Source organism: Mesitornis unicolor, unplaced genomic scaffold, assembly GCF_000695765.1.
Source record: "Mesitornis unicolor isolate BGI_N332 unplaced genomic scaffold, ASM69576v1 scaffold51214, whole genome shotgun sequence".
In the NCBI taxonomy this organism is placed as follows: Eukaryota; Metazoa; Chordata; class Aves; order Mesitornithiformes; family Mesitornithidae; genus Mesitornis; species Mesitornis unicolor.
Window position 1 is genome coordinate 8,424 of NW_010183119.1, and position 19,098 is coordinate 27,521.

At 50.4% G+C, this 19,098-nt stretch overlaps 1 protein-coding gene across 1 annotated transcript in view; it reads left to right on the forward strand.

Moving 5' to 3' along the window:
• The window catches only part of MVB12B (multivesicular body subunit 12B), a gene marked incomplete at its 3' end in the record, with an annotated part of 42,902 nt that overhangs the window by 3,117 nt on the left and 20,687 nt on the right, over positions 1-19,098 (forward strand). The window contains exons 2-5 of the mRNA XM_010183995.1: positions 941-1,048; positions 3,989-4,085; positions 6,617-6,746; positions 7,036-7,158. Coding sequence (XP_010182297.1) covers positions 941-1,048; positions 3,989-4,085; positions 6,617-6,746; positions 7,036-7,158 — 458 coding nt within the window. The remainder of the gene's footprint in view (positions 1-940; positions 1,049-3,988; positions 4,086-6,616; positions 6,747-7,035; positions 7,159-19,098) is intronic.

A 19,098-nucleotide genomic window follows, 5' to 3' on the forward strand; every position in this document is an offset into this window, starting at 1 on the left:
ATCGGCCTTGGAGCGGTCTGTCGTCTGCAGGGCATGGGGCAGGAGTTCAGCCGTGTCTGTGTGCCTCAGATCACGCTGCAGTCTCCTGTTGGAGCCACCAGCTGGACGTTGGTTGGTGGGGTGATGCTATTTCGGCTGCCCTGTGTGTTTGCTGCCTTGTCTCCACTCTCACTGAACCTCAAAGCTTCAGGACAGGGCCTGCATCAGTTTGCACCATGCGGGAGAAGCGCCCGGCTTCTGACAGAGCAGGGCCCTTTCCCTGGGCATGGCGCTGCCCTGTGCCTGCTCTGAGCTGACATCTCCTGCCCTTCTCTTCCTGCCATGCCCCCGGCTCGTCGGTCAGGCCCAGCCCCGTTTCCTTTGCCCGCCATGCAGGACGTGCACTGATTCAGCAGGCGCAGGGTCACACTGGAGATGGATGTTTGCAGGGTGCATCCTTGTTTGCAGCGCTGCCGCTAATGTCTGCCAGGGCCTGGGACTGTCCCAGCGGCTGGAACAGCCTCTTGGCCTGGGAGCCAGGATTCCCTGGGGGCTTTTCTGTGAAAATAGTGCTGAGGTTGGGCAGTTCCTGTACTCTGTCTGCAGACCCCTCCTCAAAGCCTGCCCCAGTGCCCTTGCTTGGGGTGGTAATGAGCGCCTGGATGTGCTGACTTTCCCAAACTGTTGTGTGGAGACTGCAGCTGAAGTTGCTGTTTCCTCATTAGAGCAGCCTTTGTCAGAGCGTCTTTAATCAACGGGCTCCCAAGAGGCAGTGTTTTTAGAACTTCTTTTTATGCCTTCTCTGGAAGTTCTTTGCACTGTACCTTGTGAAGAAACTAATGAGATGCTGTGAGAGTTCGGGCTACCGTTAATTAGGAGAGGTCTGAGGAAGAAGTACTGCACATATATTAACTTTATCTCATCTCACGTGTCTCTCTCTCCCTCTGTCTCTGCTTTCCAGGTTGCACAAACAGCAGATGGCTTGGATGCTGACCTCTGGAAAGATGGCTTGTTTAAATCCAAGGTCACACGGTACCTGTGCTTCACCAGATCATTTTCTAAAGAAAATGTAAGTTCATTTGCCGAGTGTCTGCATGATTTGCATCCGTGCCTGGTATGCTCTTGTCCATAAGGTGATTCATTTTATGGAGCCAATTATAATTCAAGGAGGCGTTGCACTGAGTTTGGGTGAGTGAGGAGACAGACTGCACTGACTGGATATTTGCATTTTGTCTGTGTTCTTCATGGAAAAAAATTGCTGGCAAAATATGCAAAAAGCAACAGCAGAGGGAATGCTTGCATTTCAGCAGCCCTCTCACGCTGGTGTTTCCTCCTGTAGCAGTGGGCACTGCATGCTCATGTTCCTGATGAATTTCAGGCTCTAATTACCCAGAGAAGGAAATGCTGCAGGTAGTGCTGATGAAGGAAATGTTACTTTCTGATTCCAGGGGCATCATAGAGATTTTCTTGCAGATTTAGCTTTTCTCTCTTTGTTGTTTATGGTGCTGATTCTTGAGAATTTGCCCATGTCTTGCAGTCATCTGGTGCGGCCAGTAAGCGTAAGTTAATTTCTGATTAGTGGCGGTGTCTGCTCTTATCTTGGGTGGAGGAGAGGGGACCGTGTACAGTCAGAGCTTGATGCCTTCTCCTGCGTTTTTGGTTGAGACTTGTGTGAAAGCTCCCTTTCTTCTGGAGGAACTGCTCAATTCTGCAATGACTGCACTCCATCTAGTGGGTAATCCTGCTTTTGGTTGTGTTTTGGACATTCTCAGTGCCTCGGTTGTCACGGCATGGAAATACCATTTTGTACAGAAAAGTGACTGTGGCTTCAGAGGCTGATCACGGGTGGTGACAGGAAAGCTGGGGGCTGCCCATTTCCAGTGTTTGACCTTTATTCCATCCGCTTCCCTGCCTGCCTCCACATTCAAACAAAGCTCCAGAGCTAAGGGAAATATCGCTTCCTGGGGTGGATGGACAATAATTGTGCTTTTCATCCTGCAGTACCTACAGTAGCAGGAATAACAGCCCCAGAATAGGCAGGGAGGGTATGAAACAAAGGTTTGTGATGATTTGAGTATTGAGTTTATCTGTGGCTGCCCAAAATGGGAGGTTGTCAGAAATAATTACAGGATAGTTGCAGCTGCTGGCTACCCGTGATGTGTAAATGCCCTCAGTCGGTGCCTGTTGGGGTTTTGGCAGGAACCCTCTGCTCAGTGTGGTTTGGGAATATGTTCCTTATTGACGAGGAGTAAGTTAAGGGAGCGTGGGGAGGATGTGGTCCCAGTGGGTGAGGTGTAGTGCAAGTCGCTGTGTCCTGTGCCCAGGTTGAGCCCTGTGCCGGGGGCGTGTGGGACCTGCGGGAGCTGCGGGCAGAGCTCCCGTGTCCAGCACCGGTGTGGAGCTGCTGCTTCTGCTCGTAACAAAGCCCTGGGAGCTCTGTCCTGAAGAATGTGTTGTAATTAGCCGAGCCAATGCACCTCAGACACCTGGTTTATGATGGAGTCTGCACTGTCTCTTTATCAGAGTCGCCATTCTCCACAGCTCACAGTACTGGACAGGTTATGAGTATGTTGCTGGATTTTGGGTCTCGTGGTGAAGAGGCCCCGAGTGGCGCAGCTCACCAACGCAGAGGCTTTGTGCCCTCCTCTCCCATGCTCGTGGCAGAGCATCAGTGCTGGCTCCGGTTGTTTCGGTGCTAGCGGCTGTACCACAGCACCTCTCCTGCCTGCTGTCTGTGGAGGAATGGTTGTGGTGCAGCTGGAGGTGCACACTGGTGTAACACAGCCAGGCAGTGTGGGTACTTAAAACATGGAAGATGAATCGGCAGTGGCTTCATCTGCCATTTGCTGAGCCAGGACCACGTTAATCGATACATTCGGGCTTCGCAGCATCTGGCGTTGCTCCCTTGGAGACACCCTGGCCAAAGCGGGGATGGGGCATGGGGGCTGCTGGACCTCAGCCGCGTTGTGTGGACACAGGACCCGTGTGCCCTGCTTGTGGGTGTGGGACAGCGCTGCAGGTGCAGGGGTCTCCTGGTGAGGGGTTGACTGTGAAATGCAGACCCTCCAAAAATTACACCCAGACCTGATCTCCCCTTATTTCAGAGGCTGAAAATGTAAGTATGTTTTAAAATAGCTCAGTGTGATAATCGGAGAGTAGAGGTTTGCCTGAAATACTCTGCCAGATAAAAACTAAAGGAGGCACTTAGCAACCAGTAAAGCACACTGACATGGTTTGATGGCTCAGGATGAAATTTTAATTGTTTTGTATTGCATTTCTGTTTATAAAGGCTGTGCAGTAACTAAAGTGCGTTTGTCTTCCATACATGAATCCAGATTATTGGCAGCAATGCTGGCTTTAATGAGAACTGCAAAGAAAATCTGGTCTCTAAACAATTGTGGAGGCTGTCATTCTGAATTGCGTTTTGAGCTCTTCAAGCCTTGATTAATAGGACGAGGCATCAGTTCAGCATTCACATGGACTCCAAATGAAGTTCTTAGTTCCAAATGGCCCGCTCTTCTGGAGTGCGCCTGTGTTTGGAGCTAGAACCATGTCTGTTCAGTACTAATTAGCTAATGCATATAATAACTTTGGCTGTGTCTGCATGAACCATCTTCCCGGAATGGTTTCTGCTGCTGCTGGCACAGAAATGCCATGTTGCTGCTGTCGATGTGGTGTGTGAGTACTGAGGTGACCAGTGAGGGCATGGGTTGGCGGAGGTTGAACTGCCGTGTTTCCAAAGGGAAGAGTTTGGGTGTGCTTCCTGGGATCCATCAGTACGGCAGCGGATGAGGTGTGAGATAGGTCAGTGTTGTCCTGTACCCTCCAGCCCATCATCACGTAGCTCCTGCAGAGGGGACAGTCTCAGGTGCTGGCTTGGTGCCTCCTCACCATTTTTAAAGCTGATGGTCAGGTACAGATGACAGGGTGTCTTGGGGCTCAGCTGATGAGGAAAGCTGGGTTTAACTCTCGTGACATTGTCATCGCCAACTGTTTCTTTTCTCTCCAGAGTCACTTGGGCAACGTCTTGGTCGATATGAAGCTCATTGATATCAAGGACACTTTGCCTGTGGGCTTCATCCCCATCCAGGAGACCATCGACACGCGTAAGTTGGTGTCTGTTCTTCAGTCTGTGCTGTGGGAGCAGCTGCTCAGCACTGCAGCTCCTGGGGGTTGTGTGCCCGCATCTGGGGGCAGCGCTGCACTACAGTGAAACAGCCGTGGGTTTTCCTGTGCTCTTCAGGCTTTACACTGTGCTCCGTGAGCAAACGAGGGCCGTGTCCTGGCAGGCAGTGCTGGGGATGGTGGGGTGCTTGTGCTTGCTGAGGGAGGGCACGGGGAGATGTCTAGGGAAACACAGTCCTCGTTTCTGCATGCAGCAGTGGCTCTGCTGCAGTGTTGAATCCAGCGGTTCCCAAACAGTGCCCCCGCATTCCCCGAGACCTGAGCAGTGGCAGCTGGAGTCACATCTGGTGGCAGCGCTGCAGCAGGCGTCAGGTGGGCCTCGGGTGCTCTGCAGGAAATGGCTCACCCCGGTGGCAGCGGATGAGGGTGGTGGTTGTCACTGCTGGCCTGGCTCTGAGTTGAACCTGGGAGCGGGCAGTGAGGAGCTCTGCATTACCCGATCCCTGCTCACCCCTTCCCTGCAGAGCTCCTGGGCACGCCTGACGCCAAGGCAGTCGATGGTTTCTCCTGCTCACCGCTGGAGCACTGAGCTCTTGCTGTGTGCTGCTGCAGTCCTGTGAGAGTCCCGGTAGAAAGGTGCAAGGGCACTGGGTAATTAATTCAAAATGCATTGGATTGTGACCCATACAATCTTTAAAGCAGAGGCACTGTCTGTATTAATGAAGTGGTGCATATCCTTGCTTCCATTAGCATGAATGAACACGTTTCGATTGACTGTTTATAATATGTTTACTTAAAATTAACTCTGGGTAAGCATGTGTAATTAATGAATCCAGCTCCTAACCCGAGTTTGCTGCAGACTCTAGCCAAGTGTGAAAAAGACCAGAGACAAAAGCAGACAGTCAGCTTTTACGTACTGTGAAAGTCAAATAAGCACAGTGATTTTGTTCAGAGTTAAATCTGTGGCTATACGTGTTTCTGTGCTCTTCTCTGACGTGTAGTAAATACATTTAACACAATACTGCTCATGAGGTTCAGAGAAAATTCTCAGATGTGGAAGCCTTAAACCCGGTGCTCCTAAGATCAATTTTAGGCACTTCAAATTTAGGCCCTTGTTTTCCAAGGCAGGAGAAGCCTGGACGTCAGGGATACAGGTATTTTCCTTCCCAAAAGCAGCCCTGTGACTGCAGCACTGCATGCACAGATGCTGTTTAGGGGCACACCTCGCACTGTCTGCGCGCTCACTGGCACTGGTGCGACAGCACGTTTCGGAGGCCAGGATGGATTGCTTTCTCCAAGGTGCAGTTATGAAACAGGAGGAGCCTATAGAGACAGGGCTGCTTGCCATCTGTTGGAGTGAGAGCATATTTTTAAGCTGCAGGATATTTATTCATGTTAAACTGAAGGGTTTTTATTTTGCAGGCGCTTGTTTGTAGTTGTTGGTTGTTTCCAGATTTTCATTCAGTGTCTGCACTTTAGATTTTCAGTTTATCAATAGATTTCTGTTGTGTCTCTCAACCCACATTCACAAATGGAAACCCCACCTTGCTCCCTCTGAGGCTGTCGTGGGCTCTTGGGTGTGAGACACAGCAATAGTTTCAAGCACCACACATGGTCTCTGTGTGCTGGTGCCTCCTGGCATCACACAACCAGCCCAGGGCAGGGTGTGGATTTTATCCGCCTCAGAGTGTGCATATACACAAATTCATGCTAGAGATGAGCCTTAGCTTAGGTGGGCTGGGGTTGTTATTGGTGAATACCGTGAGAACTGGTGAAGTGGCTCCATGCTGCGCAGTGGGGGAGGGCATGCTGCAGTGTCACCACCTCTGACCGCACAGCCCCTAGAGGAGCCAGCAGTGGCTGCTCTGGAAATCTGGGTTATCCCTGCACAGACACCAGGGCAGCACGGTGGCAGCATCACTTCAGGGTTTGCTGAGCAAGCCAGGAGGGGTCATTAATGCTTTGGATGCACGAGAATTGGGCACACAGCCTTTGCGATCAGCTGCCCTGCGTGGCAGCCTGGATCTCTGGTGCTCCTGCTCTGGGGGGATGTTTGGGAGCACTGGGCAGAATAAAGTGACTGGTTGTGCTGGCCCCTTCGAGGTGTGTTCCCAGAGGTGATGCTGTAGGGTATATTGAGATAGAACTGCCCGGGGGGTGAGGCAAACCTTACCCTGGGAAGGGAAAGCGAATGCCAGAAGTGTGTGGAAGTGGAAAAACCAGTGCCATGTCTGTGCTGTGGTTCGGTGCTCGGTGGTGTACATCGTGTCTGGTCTCTGCAGAGGAGTGTTCGTTTATCGCAGTGCCTACTAACAAATATCACACAAGGTACAAAGAGGTCCTGATGGAAGATTCCTCCAGTTGCTGAATGGCACTGCGCTGTCTGCTGTGCTGACATGTATTGTCATTCTTGGGCAGCAGTTCCTGCCATAATTATCTGCTTAATATCTACAGAGACTGTAAATAACATTTATACTTCAAAACCACCCTGTGTCCTGTGTTGTTTTTGCAGAAGAAATAGCTTTCAGAAAGAAAAGGCTGTGCATTAAATTCATCCCCCGAGATTCTACCGAGGCAGCTATCTGTGATATCCGAATCCTGGGCAGATCGAAACAAGCCCCTCCCCAGTACACGTTCATAGGGTGAGTGCCCCTCGCTCCAGATGTTGCTGTCATAAATCCCATTGTACCAGAGCTGCGCACCCTCTTTTCCTGTAATTACTGAGTAGTGGTTTGTAAGAGCTGAAGCTTGTCATTTGAAAAGTCTACCTCAGGCATTACTGAGTTTGATGTAGGAATTAACTAATCCACTTTCCCCAGTTAGACTGGTTCTCACTAACCAAGGTGTTTGTGAAGCATGTCAGTGCTTGATACTTGTGCACGTGTGCAGCATTTGCCCGCAGTGTTGACGTCCTCTGTGTCGGCCTCGCAGGGAGCTGAACAACATGGGCATTTGGTACCGGATGGGCAAGGTGCCACGCAACCACGAGTCTTCACAGCCTGAGACACCTCCGTCCCAAGCACCGACCTCCACACCAGCTCCAAACCTGCCCAGGTGAGTTTCTGCGTGTGTGTGGGTGCTGACCAAGCCCAGGGTGCCCTGTCAGTGGGAACAGTGATCATGATCTGGTGATGAGAGGATGTGTCCTTCCTTCAAGTATCTGCCTACTGGAAGTGCCTTTGGCTGTCGCTGTGTGAAGACATACAGGTAGGGAAGTGAGGACAAAGAAGCCTGCAGAGGAAGGGAAACAGGAAACTGCACCTTTGCTTTAAGCTGTGCGGGATGTGGATTCCAGCAAGTACATGTGAGTCACCCTGGAGGGTGGGCCAGGGCTGCAGGCAAGCCTGTTGCTGTCCTTGACCAAAGGAAAAAACATTCATACGGATTTCAATGCATTAGCGGTTGGGTTTTGCTGGTTCCCCAGAATCAGTCCACTCGTGGTTTGGAGTACTGGCCTTGTTTTTTCTTTTCTTGGACCCAAGTGCTTTGCTCCAGGCCTGCAGCTGGCGCTGAGTGTGCTGAGCAGAGCACTCATCCTGCGGCGACTGGCAGAGCTCTGGGGACACACTGGTGTGTAGTTACAGGTGTTATAGACAGTATTTGTGTGTGTAAATGTATGCACTTGTGTGCGTGCTGGCCTATAGCAGTAGTCCTGTGTTGATAGCTCGAATGCTGGATTTCTCTGGACAAAACCGAGTGATCTTAAGCATCAAAACAGCCCAGACAGAGGTTAAACTGAGCGCCTCGTGCTCCTGGCGTTTGCTGTGGAAGTGCTGCATCCAGGGTGATGGGCCTGACTGACCTCGGGCTGGGCTATGACCAGGGGAGAGCACATGCTCCATGGTCCCCCTGGGCTTTTGCTTAATTACACAAACACCTATCTTTGCCCCAGGTGCTTGGTACACTGCAGATATGTTTTGCAGTATTACGATAACTGGAGCTGGAATTCTGAAGGAGACAGCGAAGAGGAACTCCAGGGGATCGGTTTGTACACAGAGGTCACTGTATCCTATGGGTGGAAAATACTTGTGTCCTTCAGAGGCTTGGTGTAGAGGTTGTTTCAGAGAGTGATACTTTTAAACTGCTGCAGACTGTTCCGAAAAGGCTCTCAGGTGTCTTTTCAAGGCAGGTGTGTGTGAGCCTTCACCCGTGACCCAGATGTGTGTCTGCTGTCTTGCGGTGGCTCTGGGAGCTCTCCAGAGCACGCGGGCATTTTTCACTGAGCCTTTTGCAGCCGCCTGCAGTGCCGTGGCACGCTGCTCGCAGTCCTGCGCTGTCATGGTGCTGTCTTGCTTCTCAAACGGAGACGGAGACAAAGGAGATGAAAAGCCGGCGTCTTGCTGAGATTTCAGCCCGTCCCACGGGAAGCTCCTGCGTTGTTTTGAAGCTGGGCTGGACACGAGCTACACGCTAGCACAGGCTGTGCAAGATCAGGGAAAAGATGTCTTGATTTCAGAGCACAGATCTTCCTTTTCTGTCTGCAAGCAGTTCCTGCCTGGGCAGGTTTCCACAGTAAAGACAAAAAATTATCATAGCAAGAGAATGTCAATGGCGCCTCTTAATCACCAGTGTGGAAGGGTCACTTTGTGGGCAGGGAAGGCTGCAGAGCAGCCTCAGAGCTGTTGGGAGCGGGGCCAGAATTAGAGCTTGGAGCATCAGCAACGGTCTGAAAGAAGTGTTTACAAGGCTTATATATTTTATAACCTCTTGTTGTACAGTTTATGGTTTACAATGGCTGCAAGGAAATTGGATCAGTTTTGTTTTACTTGCCAAATAAAGCAAATGTCAAAATAGTCAATATAAAATGTATTCTAATTTGGCTGAGTTAAAACAGCCAGTATGCAGTGGAATAATTGAATGTTACATTAATGCCTCCTAGTAAAAACCACCTGTCTGTAGCAAGCTCCACTCTCGTGCCTGGCGCGTGATTTACAGGGAACTTTTACACCGCCAGCCTGATCATTCAAAGCATCTTTCATGTCTGCTTTTTTTTACTTTGATTATTTATGATCCAATATATTTTTTAAGAACTAGAAATGTATATAAAGGTGCATCCTGCAAATATTTCATTATTATGGCAAACGTATACTGCTCAAAAGCCTTTTCTAATACTTGATCAGCAATGTGGTAAGTTACTCAACACTTAATGTTTGTGGAAGATTGTAGTCACGAGTAACCTTATTTTTACGTCACTGTGGAGAGATGAGATTGCCCTGGCAGAATGTTTGCTGCTCTATTCCCTGCGAATGTGTCCTGACAGGAGCAGCAGCGAGTTGTTCTGATAAGAGAGAATGGGAGAGCAGTGCCGAATAGAGAGCGCTGTGCAGATTCTGCTGTTGGGCTGCTCGGGTGTTCAAGCTGTCCTCCTTGGTTACTGCCTTATGAAATAATTCTAAATCAGGAGGCTGTGCCTGGGTGCTTCAGAGCATCACTAGCACTGGATATAAATTAAACCAGTAAAAGTCCCCAGTGAGCTTCTGCACAGCAACACCTTCCTAAATGGATGGACTTTTTACAGGGAGAGCTGTTTTTTTCTGCGGCAGCCATGTTTCCTCCTCTGGTCCCTGGTGAGTTCCTGATGGCAGGGGATGGTGGCACATCAGAGTCTGTCCTGTTCGGAGATTTGACCCCACAGTTTGTGCACCTCAGCAGTGCTGCCTTTGCTGCTTGTCGTGGGGCTATGGCTTGCAGCCAGCGCTGCACGAGGAGGGGCTTTGTTTGATCGCCATGCTAGACTGCATGTGTTATTTTTCAGCCATTTCTTCTCCCTGGTGTTCCTACTGCAGGCATCTAGTGCAGCGTTCTCCGACAGCAGCCCTCGCATGTCCCAGAGAGGATGACATGCTGTGCTGTGAAGCACAGCCATGCCGTTGTGCAAGGCATCAAGCTGCTTTACTGTCTTTTCTCTCCAAGTTCTGCGACAGCTTCTTGGCACTAATGGCAGCCTGGAGAAATGCACTTGCAGTTTCCCATCCTAGAAGACTGCTGCTAAGGAACTGCTTTTACTGACTGGAGTCACCAGTGGGAGTTTAATGTCCCTTCCCTCAGTGCCTCTGCTGTGCGATGCTGCGTGGTGCGATGCTGCGTGGTGCCATGGCATTGGGAACGAGCAGGTGATCCTCCCCAAAAGTGGTGCTGGTGACCGGTGACTCCTTGCCCGCGTTTACTTCACCCGGCCTGTGGGTCAGCGATGGCCAGTGCATGGCCGGGGTCGTGGAGAACAGCACATCAGGAGCGTTCGAGCAGTGCCCTGGGGCTCAGCCTCTCCTGGAGCAGCATTTGTGGTGCTCTCCCCTTCACGAGCCCAGCTCCAGCCTTTTGGGGACAAGTCCCTGCCTTATGTGGGCATGCACAGAGCCAACCCAAACCACTTTGCCCTCTGGCTGCCTGCACGATGGCCCCGTCACAGCCGCGGTGCTTTGTGAGCGTTCAGGGTTCCTGTGGTTTGGGAGCATGTTTTGCATCCTGAGGTGCTGCAGGAGCCTCCACCTCAGTCATTCAAACAGCCCTCTCGCAGTTTGTCAGCTGCAAGCAAGATGTCAGTCAGTGCTGCTGAAGTGTGTTTTACAGTGACAGACATAATTGCCCTTAACTTTTTGTGTGGATGTTATCAATCTGTGACAGATACTTTGGGAAATGGAGCACTCTGATTGCAGATGATGTGTCACAGGCGTTTAATCCTCCTCTCGGAGAGACCGGGATTCAGTCACAACTTTTACTTGTTGATGTCAGGTTTTGAAAATGTAGATTCGCACTGACCCTGGGAATTGTTCAGTCATTTAGTTTGCGAGGCTGTCATCTGAAAGGTTAATGGCTTACCAGGGAGAAGGAAGATCTTGCTGCCATCCACTTGTACTTGTATCATGTGTTAGTGTGGCTGGTGCTCAGTGTTGAGGTTCAGAAGGGCAGAGCTGCTCCGGCTGCCTTCCCGGGATGCATTTGGAACGTCCCCAAGGCTGCTGACTGAGAGCCAGAGCCGCAGAGGTAGGGCAGGGAGAGGCCAGGCCTGGGGAGGGGTAGGCCCGAGCCTTGGGGTCTTGGTCTCTGCCATCTAGCGTCAGAGCTGTGAGTCAGTTTCTTGTGCTCTGGACTGACCAGAACGGCACAGGGGTGACCAAAGCAGTGTGGGCCCCGAGTGCTGTACTGCAGGCATGCCTGGGAACCAGGAGAGGTGGCAGAGCTGATGGGACGTGTGGCCTGGCTGGGAGTGCTGTGGCTCCAGAGCTGCCATCCTGGTGCAGTGGCAGTCGGGTGTCTCACATGCAGGGCTCCTGGTGCAGCCAGGGACGAGCTGTGGTGGGCGCCGGCAGGAGAAGGCACCAATTTGCAGAGCCAGACAGAGAGGATCAGGAGAGAGATGGCCGCTTCCCTGAGAGCAACACGGCTGCCTGCTCCTGTGCACATAGGAATGGCACAGCCTGAGCTGGCAGGAGCCAGCAGAGCCTCTGCAGTGCAGGGTCTGTGTCAGGGCACTATGAGATGTTCACCGTGGGCAGGTGAGAAACCAGGCTGGTGGAGCTGGGGCCCGGCTGGAAAAGGCAGCAGGGGCTCTGTGGGCGCTGCAGACTGGGTGCTGGTGCAGGGCCCTCCATGCTGCTCTGTCCTGGGGAGGCGGTGGTCCCTCTGGGCGATGCCCAGGACAAGCAGTATTTGTGCCTCTCCCTGTTTTCTCCTGCGTCCTGCACGCAGAGGGGCTCAGCACACACCTGCGGTGCGTGTAGCTCCTGCCTGATCTGTGCGGCTGCTGAGCTCCAGCAGCAGCTCGGGTGTGCGGCAGCCCGGCTGTGGGTCTGTGCCGTGGCTGGCAGCTGCCCCCTGTGCCATGCTCGGTCTGTGCCATGCGACACTGATCCGGCAGGAGCATGGCACCAGGGAGCTGCTGCCTGGGTTGGGTGAGGAGATAACAACTGCCCTGCTTAAACCCCTGCCGTAAGAGCAGGATGTGCAGGTTTTCCTCCCACGCTCCCAATTACCTCTTAAATAGCTGCTCCTCCTTAGGAAAGGGAAATTATTTGCTCCTGTTCCTCTGCTCCCAGTGGAGTTTAATGTTAAGGAATGTAAGAATTTCCTTTCTAGGCAGAGAAGCCTGATTTTTCAAATTGATTTATTAATGGTGTTTGAACTTTGTCGTGTAAGCTTAGAAAGTGATCGGTGTGTGGCTTTCTGCTGGAGGCTGATGATGTGCAATAGGTGGCAGGCAATAAAGCAGCGCTGGCAGTGACCTGTGCTCGCTCAGTGAGCCAGCCCCGCTCTGAGCTGTGGGCTGACTAAGCCCTTTACCGTCCCTGTTTTTAAAGTCACAACAATGTTATTTATAAATAACTAGCTTATTTTTTTCTTTAAGGCGTTTAAAATGGATATTATGGAGAGTCAGTAGAGGAGGAGGAGGTTCCAGCGCTTCAGTGCTTTTCTGCTCCGGTGGGGAACAAGGCCAAGGCTCCAGAAAGCGGCCGAGGGCCAGTCACAGCGGTGGCCCCGTGGCCAGGGTGTGTTCACAGACTGGTGGGGCTGTCTCAAAGACCCACATCTGACCCAGGTGCTGCCAAACAAGGGGTGCTTTGGGATGGGTGTTTCTGGTTGGAAGTGAAGCTGCTCTGAGAAATGCTGTCAGTGGGGCCTCTGCTGGCTTGATCCTTTCTACAAAACACTTCCCTTGTGATGGAGTTGCATTTTCTGATCTGATTCATCAAAGAGCTCTGAAGTAAAACTACCTTCAATTTACAACTAGTGAAACGTATTCACGGCTTGGATGCTCAAATCACTTGTATTGTGAAATGCAACACAACATTCCTAGTTCTTAAATTATGTAACCTTCAAGAGGCCAAGGATGGTGCAAGGGCTGGGTTCATGTCACAGTAGCTGTGGATTAAAAAACTCCAATGAGATTGGAACAGTAATGTGAAGTGTGGGGGAAGCGTTTCCATAGACCCGTTCCAGTGGGTATGGTAAGAGGCACAACGTGGGGATGAAATGTCTGTGACTCTGTGCTGTGCAGATCTGAACGCGATGGCTGGATTGGGTGGGTGAGGGTGCTGGCATCCCCCTACCCAGGCCTGTTTCCCATAAGGAGTTGGTTACGGAGCGGCACTGACCATGTGGCTGGCGTCCAGCCCAGCTGCATGAAGACGTGCAAAAATTGGGTAGCGTCCAGCGTGCTTTAGTGGTAGAAAATGATGATTAGGAAAAAATGTTTAAACGATACGAGTGGTTTCCAGGCACAAGAACCCCTCGCAGCAGCCTGGAGGGAGAGCCATTAACTGTAGTTAGGAGAAGGCTGATTGATTTAGCTGGTCTTGAGGATGCATTGAGAAATCTGGGGAGTGCTCTGAGCAAAGAGGCTTCGATGTCCTTGGAGTCATTTTTCTTTATAGAGCCCTGTTTCTGGTATAGCAATATTCCTGCAGGCATGTTTTCTTTGGGGTGTAGCGTGGGGTCATTAAGTACAGACCGAAGGTATTAGCTCAAAGCAGCTCTGTACTCAGTTGTTAAATAAGCCCTGTGGGGGAATTGAGTGGCTTTCCCCTAAAACTTCTGTGTTGTCTGTTATTTAATATGATCTCTGCCACTGTTGATTTGTAATCTGTGCTTTCACCCTGAAGTGCATGTGGTTGTGTTCAGATATTTCCTTCTTTAAATCAATCACTTTCACCATTTTCCAAAACACTTCTGGAGTTTATTGCTTTTAGTAAAGTGTTTGGACTGTCATTATTTATTACTGGCAAAATGCTGACAATGTGCTCTTCCCAAACGAGTCTTTATGTGGAATATTTGTTTAACGGGTTTTGCAGGGCGGACGTCGCCGCTCCCCGTGGGCCGGACTGTGCTGCAGCACCTGGTGCAGGGGGGTCCTGCATGGGCCTGGCCCTGCCAAAGGCTGGCGTGAGGGATACTCCTCGTCGGACCGTGAGCTTGGGCTTTGTTGTGCTGATTAATTTGACAGAATTTAAAATCCTAACCGAGGAGGCTTATGCCATGTGTAATTTATCTTTCTGGAGTATTTCTGCTGCTTGGCAATTTTTCCTTACTGCTTCATTATCTGAAAGCTCCTGACTCTGGAGAGCGGCGAGTGAGGGACTTGGAAAGCTGCACTCCTCCCTCAGCCTCCAGAGATGCTGCTGGGCTGAGAGAGCCCCTTCACAAGCACCGCATGCCTGCAGGATGAGGGCTGGTCCTTTGATGCTCTCCTCTGCCCATAACATTTAATGGGCTGCAGCTCAGACTTCCAGGCAGTGTAAATTAAACTCGTTGGGTTTTCCTATTGTTTGGCAGCTGTTCTGTCCCAGCTACTTGAGGCCTCTGATCTAAATTAATCCCTGTACAGAGGCAGCTGCAGGAGCTCAGCTCTGCATCAAGCTCTGCATCTTGGGTTGCGCTCTGCAGCAGATCCCACTCCCCTGTCAGCGCCATCACGTTTGTCCCGTGCGGCTGGCGGTGACTTTGGGTTTGACAGAACCGCGCAGCATCTCCCTCCCTTGTCCTCAGGAGGGGACATGTGGAGCCCCAGTGCATGGGCTGTGTATCGTGGGCTGGCTGCTGTCCCCTTCTGCAGCTGGGGAAGTTAAATGGGCACATCTAAAAGTGGAAAGAGTCACTCACTCCCCCTCTCATTCTCTCATACGTTTGGACTTTTATAACATCTGAATCTGGCACCACCAGCTCTCATTGATTTTTGGGAAACAGGATATTTTAGTAGCTTGGAATGAGATAAAATGCTTGCAAAGCCCATATGTTGCTTGTTTCAGGCAAAGGGTCAGGAAGGTTTTAGAAAGTATTTAAATATTTGGTTTACACGATTGGAATAGATTGTCTGGAATGGAGTGCGTTACCCGAGGTGGTTCTTGCCGCGCGGCGCTGTTTTCATTACAGCTCTCTGCAGTATGAGGTAGGTGTTCTGGCAGCGCAGCACCAGTAAAAGTTGAGGGCTGTGAATAAACAGTGATGGGATCTGGGCAGCGCCGCGGCCATGGGTGTCTGCTGTGGCTGTGTCTGGGGTGAGCAGTTGTGGGGTCCTCGGGTGTCTGCCCATGGGGCTCCAGTGGCAGATTTCATAGAAGTGGCCTTTTTCCTTCCCCCACAGCAAAACTTTGGCATTGAATCCTGAGAGCTGCAGCCTGGCACTGACTGCTCGTAGGGGTGCATTCAGCTTGCTGCGGCTTGGAGCTTCATTGTCCTGTCCTCAGGTTTTGATGAGCCATGATCTCTGTATAATCCATTGATTATGGAAGATAGGATTTTTATTTGAAGGTATTGCTATGAGTCTGCAGTTCCTGCAGCGCTGTTCTCAAGTTTGTTTAAAATACATTGCAGTCATGGCAGTGGTGCATCAAAGAACAGGGCAGTCCTGGTCTGCGACATGCAGGATGGTTTCTGATGTGTTTGGTAACATGGGGCAGTTCTTCAAAGATTTGCCTGGTCTTTACCGCACTCATCCGATCCCGTTGGAAAGCAGGAACTTGGTGTTGCTCCTTTGCTGTGTGGTGTTGATATTTTTGTATGAATTATGAAGCATTCTTTGATATCTGGCATTTCCCCTTGTGATCCTCTGCTTTTTATAAGTGCTTGCCCTCTAACTTCAAAAGCAGTTCATCACCTTCCCGCAGACAGTTACTAACAACCGATTGGGAACGGGCATTCCTTGGCCTGTTTTATGTGAGTTTCTCTCCAAAAAAAGCATTCAAATAGTGGCCATAATGTGTGCAGACCTCAAACCGCCTTGGCCAGCATGAGGAGAATCTCATCACATGTGGCTTCTTGTGCTGTCATATGTAGGCTTCTTCCATAGATTTAATGACTAAAAGAAAAGCTGAAGTTAAGAGAGTAATTAAATCTACCCTGTCCTGAACTGTGCTGCCTCCTAAATTACCTGGAAATTATCGTATGCTGGGGAAAGATATTTTTGTGCTTAGCCTGTGGTGGAGCAGCGTGGGTTTTAATGCAGCATTGGAGAGCTGGGCCGGGCCAGGCGTCTGTCCCTCTGTCCATCCATCTGCCCTCGAGGTCCCGCAGAACTGAATCCGCCTCCTCGCTGGGATTCATTGGGGAGGAAAAAGCTGTGCTTTGTGACGGATCTGAAGGAAAATAATTGGCATGGGGATAGTTAATGTGAGTTGCCATTCCTTAGCGTTAGAGATCCCACTAAAGCACTAATAATTACTGTTAATAACTTTCAGTGGAAACTTTCAGAGTAAATGAGCACTGGCTAGAGCAGTATTTAACGGCGTGCTGCTGGCAAGATAAGAATGCAAATAAGCGTTATTAGCCTAATGATTTTGCTGTCGCCATGGCTGTGCGGCAGCAGTGTTGTGAATATGTCATGCAGTACCCGTGAATTTGGAAAGTGTGTCAAAACACAACTTCAATTAGTTTGCTCTAATTATGACTCTAGAGAGTTCGTAAATGTATCACTCCTCATTAAAAGATATTTTCTTATATGGATTAGTACAGCACGTAACGGGATGTTTGAGCGATGCGAGGCAGAGCTGTGCGGAGGGAGGGTGCCCGTGGTGTGCGGGGTTGCGGGTCCATCCCTGTCCCCTGAGCTCCTGGGGCAGGGCCAGGCTGGGGAACCCCCCTGCAGGCAGTGGGACCTGAACGGCTGCTCCCCCAGAACCTGGACAGTGGCTCTGGACGGGCTCTGTCTGTGGCTAAAGGAAAAAATAATGAGGGTGACCTAAAAAACCAAACCAGCCCCCAACAAAACCAAACCAAGCGACAGAAGCGCTGGTAGGAGCCGTGCATGGTGCCAAAGTAGAGATCTGGCCTGAACGCCTGTCCCAGCCCAGCTCTGGGAGGAGCCCTGCGGGCGCTGAGTGCCCATCTTTTAATCCATCTTTTTGCATTGCCCAGGCGTGCTCTTGCTTTGCAGAACAGGGAGCAGGTTCTTGCACTCACAGGTGAGCAGTTGGTGAAGAGTTAAAGCAGTAATTGTTTAAATCTTTTAGGCTTTCCTCCCAGTTCTGTGATAATTTGATGAAGAACTTCACCCTAATTAAATATTCAAATTAGGAATAAGTGTCAATATGGCTTCCCATTGCCTGGAATGATGATTAATTGTATTCAAAACTCTAGTGGCCGCTGTAATCTAAACCAAACCGTTGTTCTTGATTATTTCTGCAACACATTTACCGTGTTTTTGTTTTAAAATTTAAACTAGTAATTGATTTGCCATATGCCGCAGAGCTGCACATACTTTCACGATATGTGTTTAGGAACTTGGGGACTTTGTAATTGGGATTTTCTTGCTTTTCAATGGCTGCCTCTTTTTTATTTTTTTTTTTCCTTCCACAATGCAAAATGATTTGGCTTTCACGAGGCAGAAGGAAAATGCATTATGTAATCAACTTGGTACGTATAAGTTATATTGATCCTGGCCAAAGTTTGCATTAATTTAAAATGAATTAGAACTTGTTTCACATTTTCCCTACCATGTCACGGTTTTACAGCAGGGCTGGGGCAGGGGAGAGCCGATCTCCTGGCAGTCGCTGCCCTCTGTCCTCTGCTCCCACAGTTGCGGGTTCCTGTGGTTCTGCTCTGGGAGTTGCCAGGCGAGGGCTGCGTGTGCGTCCTCTGCACTGAAATACTCTGCTGAAAACGGGCTTCTTACAGCCCTTGTTTACTCCCAAAGCAACCTCTGCTGTTTTGTTTGAGATGGAGAAAGCGGTCCTCTGTACAGGGAAGAGGAACTCGGACATCTTTGTTAGCTGTTTTGGTGCCTCAAAGTATTTTTGGATACTGCTATTAAAAACCAAATGAAAAGCGCATAATGCCTACAGGCCCCGGTCTTCTGTTTTAAAGTGTGTTCATGACAAACCTGCCTCTGCTCGCAAAGGCTCTCATATGGATTGTGTTTTAAACAAAAAACTTAGCCAAATTCGAGGATATTTTCACACCATCTTTTTTTGGTTAGAAATAGCTTTGGAAAGCACAAGCAAACTCAAACCGATGTTTGCTTTTTCTTATTTTATCCGTGCTGTTCACCATCAGCTGCATCAAGGTCTAAAAATACTTACAGTTCTTCACAGAACGTGTCCTGGTTTTAAAGGCAGATAATTTCCAGATGATTTGCTCCATAGATAAAACCTGCTTGCTAACAGCGTGGATTTGATGCTCTGGAAAATCATGGGATGTTTCTGGCAGAGAGGGCGGTTGAGGGGCTGCGGACGGTGCCAGGGTCCTGCTGTGTGCACTGGTGTGTGGTGGTGGCTGCTGCCTCTGTTCTTGTGCTGCACTGAGCCTCCGAAGAGGGAGCGGCGTGTTCATTGTGTATGGCAATGGGGTCTGAAGATTAAAAATAACATTTTGTAAAAAGTCACAGACCTGGGATCAGTGTTAAAATTATGCAGATTTGAATTGAAAGGGAGAAGCCCGAATCTCTTACCAAAGCATAGAAATCTGTGGTTACTAGCAAGCTCCATGGTGGCTGCACTGGCCGGAGCGTGGACAGGGTGATGGCAGCGGCAGAGCCAGGTCCACCATGACGAGTATCCCCCCTCACGCTCCTCTGTGCCCAGGTGGATTTTGGGGCCGTGCAGTGCCACGCGGAAGGGCTGGCGCTGCCTGTGGCCCCCTGCCCGGAGTCTGTTGGCTCTGTCCCCAGTGCCAGAGGATGGTGCAGGTGCTCAGGGCTCTGGCAGGTTCTTGTGCAGCACCTCTGCGGCCCAAGGGCCTGAGGAGAGCAGGAATTGCCAGATGTCAGATACTGCTCCCCACCCCATGTCTTCCTGGGAAAGTTGCCTACCACCTCTTCTAGCCTGTGCCCAGCCTTGCTCTGTGCTGGGTTTGCCCTTTATTAAGCTCTGAGCCACGGAGATCATTTCAACTTCACTTCGTGAGCTCTGTTTTCTCCTATTTATAGAAAGGTTTAACAGGAGATGTAAAAACATTTCCCCGCTGCAGGAAGGCCCGGCAGAGCATTGTTGAGAGGGTGTTGTGCGCTGAGCCGAGTTTGGCTTCCCTTGTCCCCACCTCGGGAAGCAGGCACCGAGCTCTGGGCAG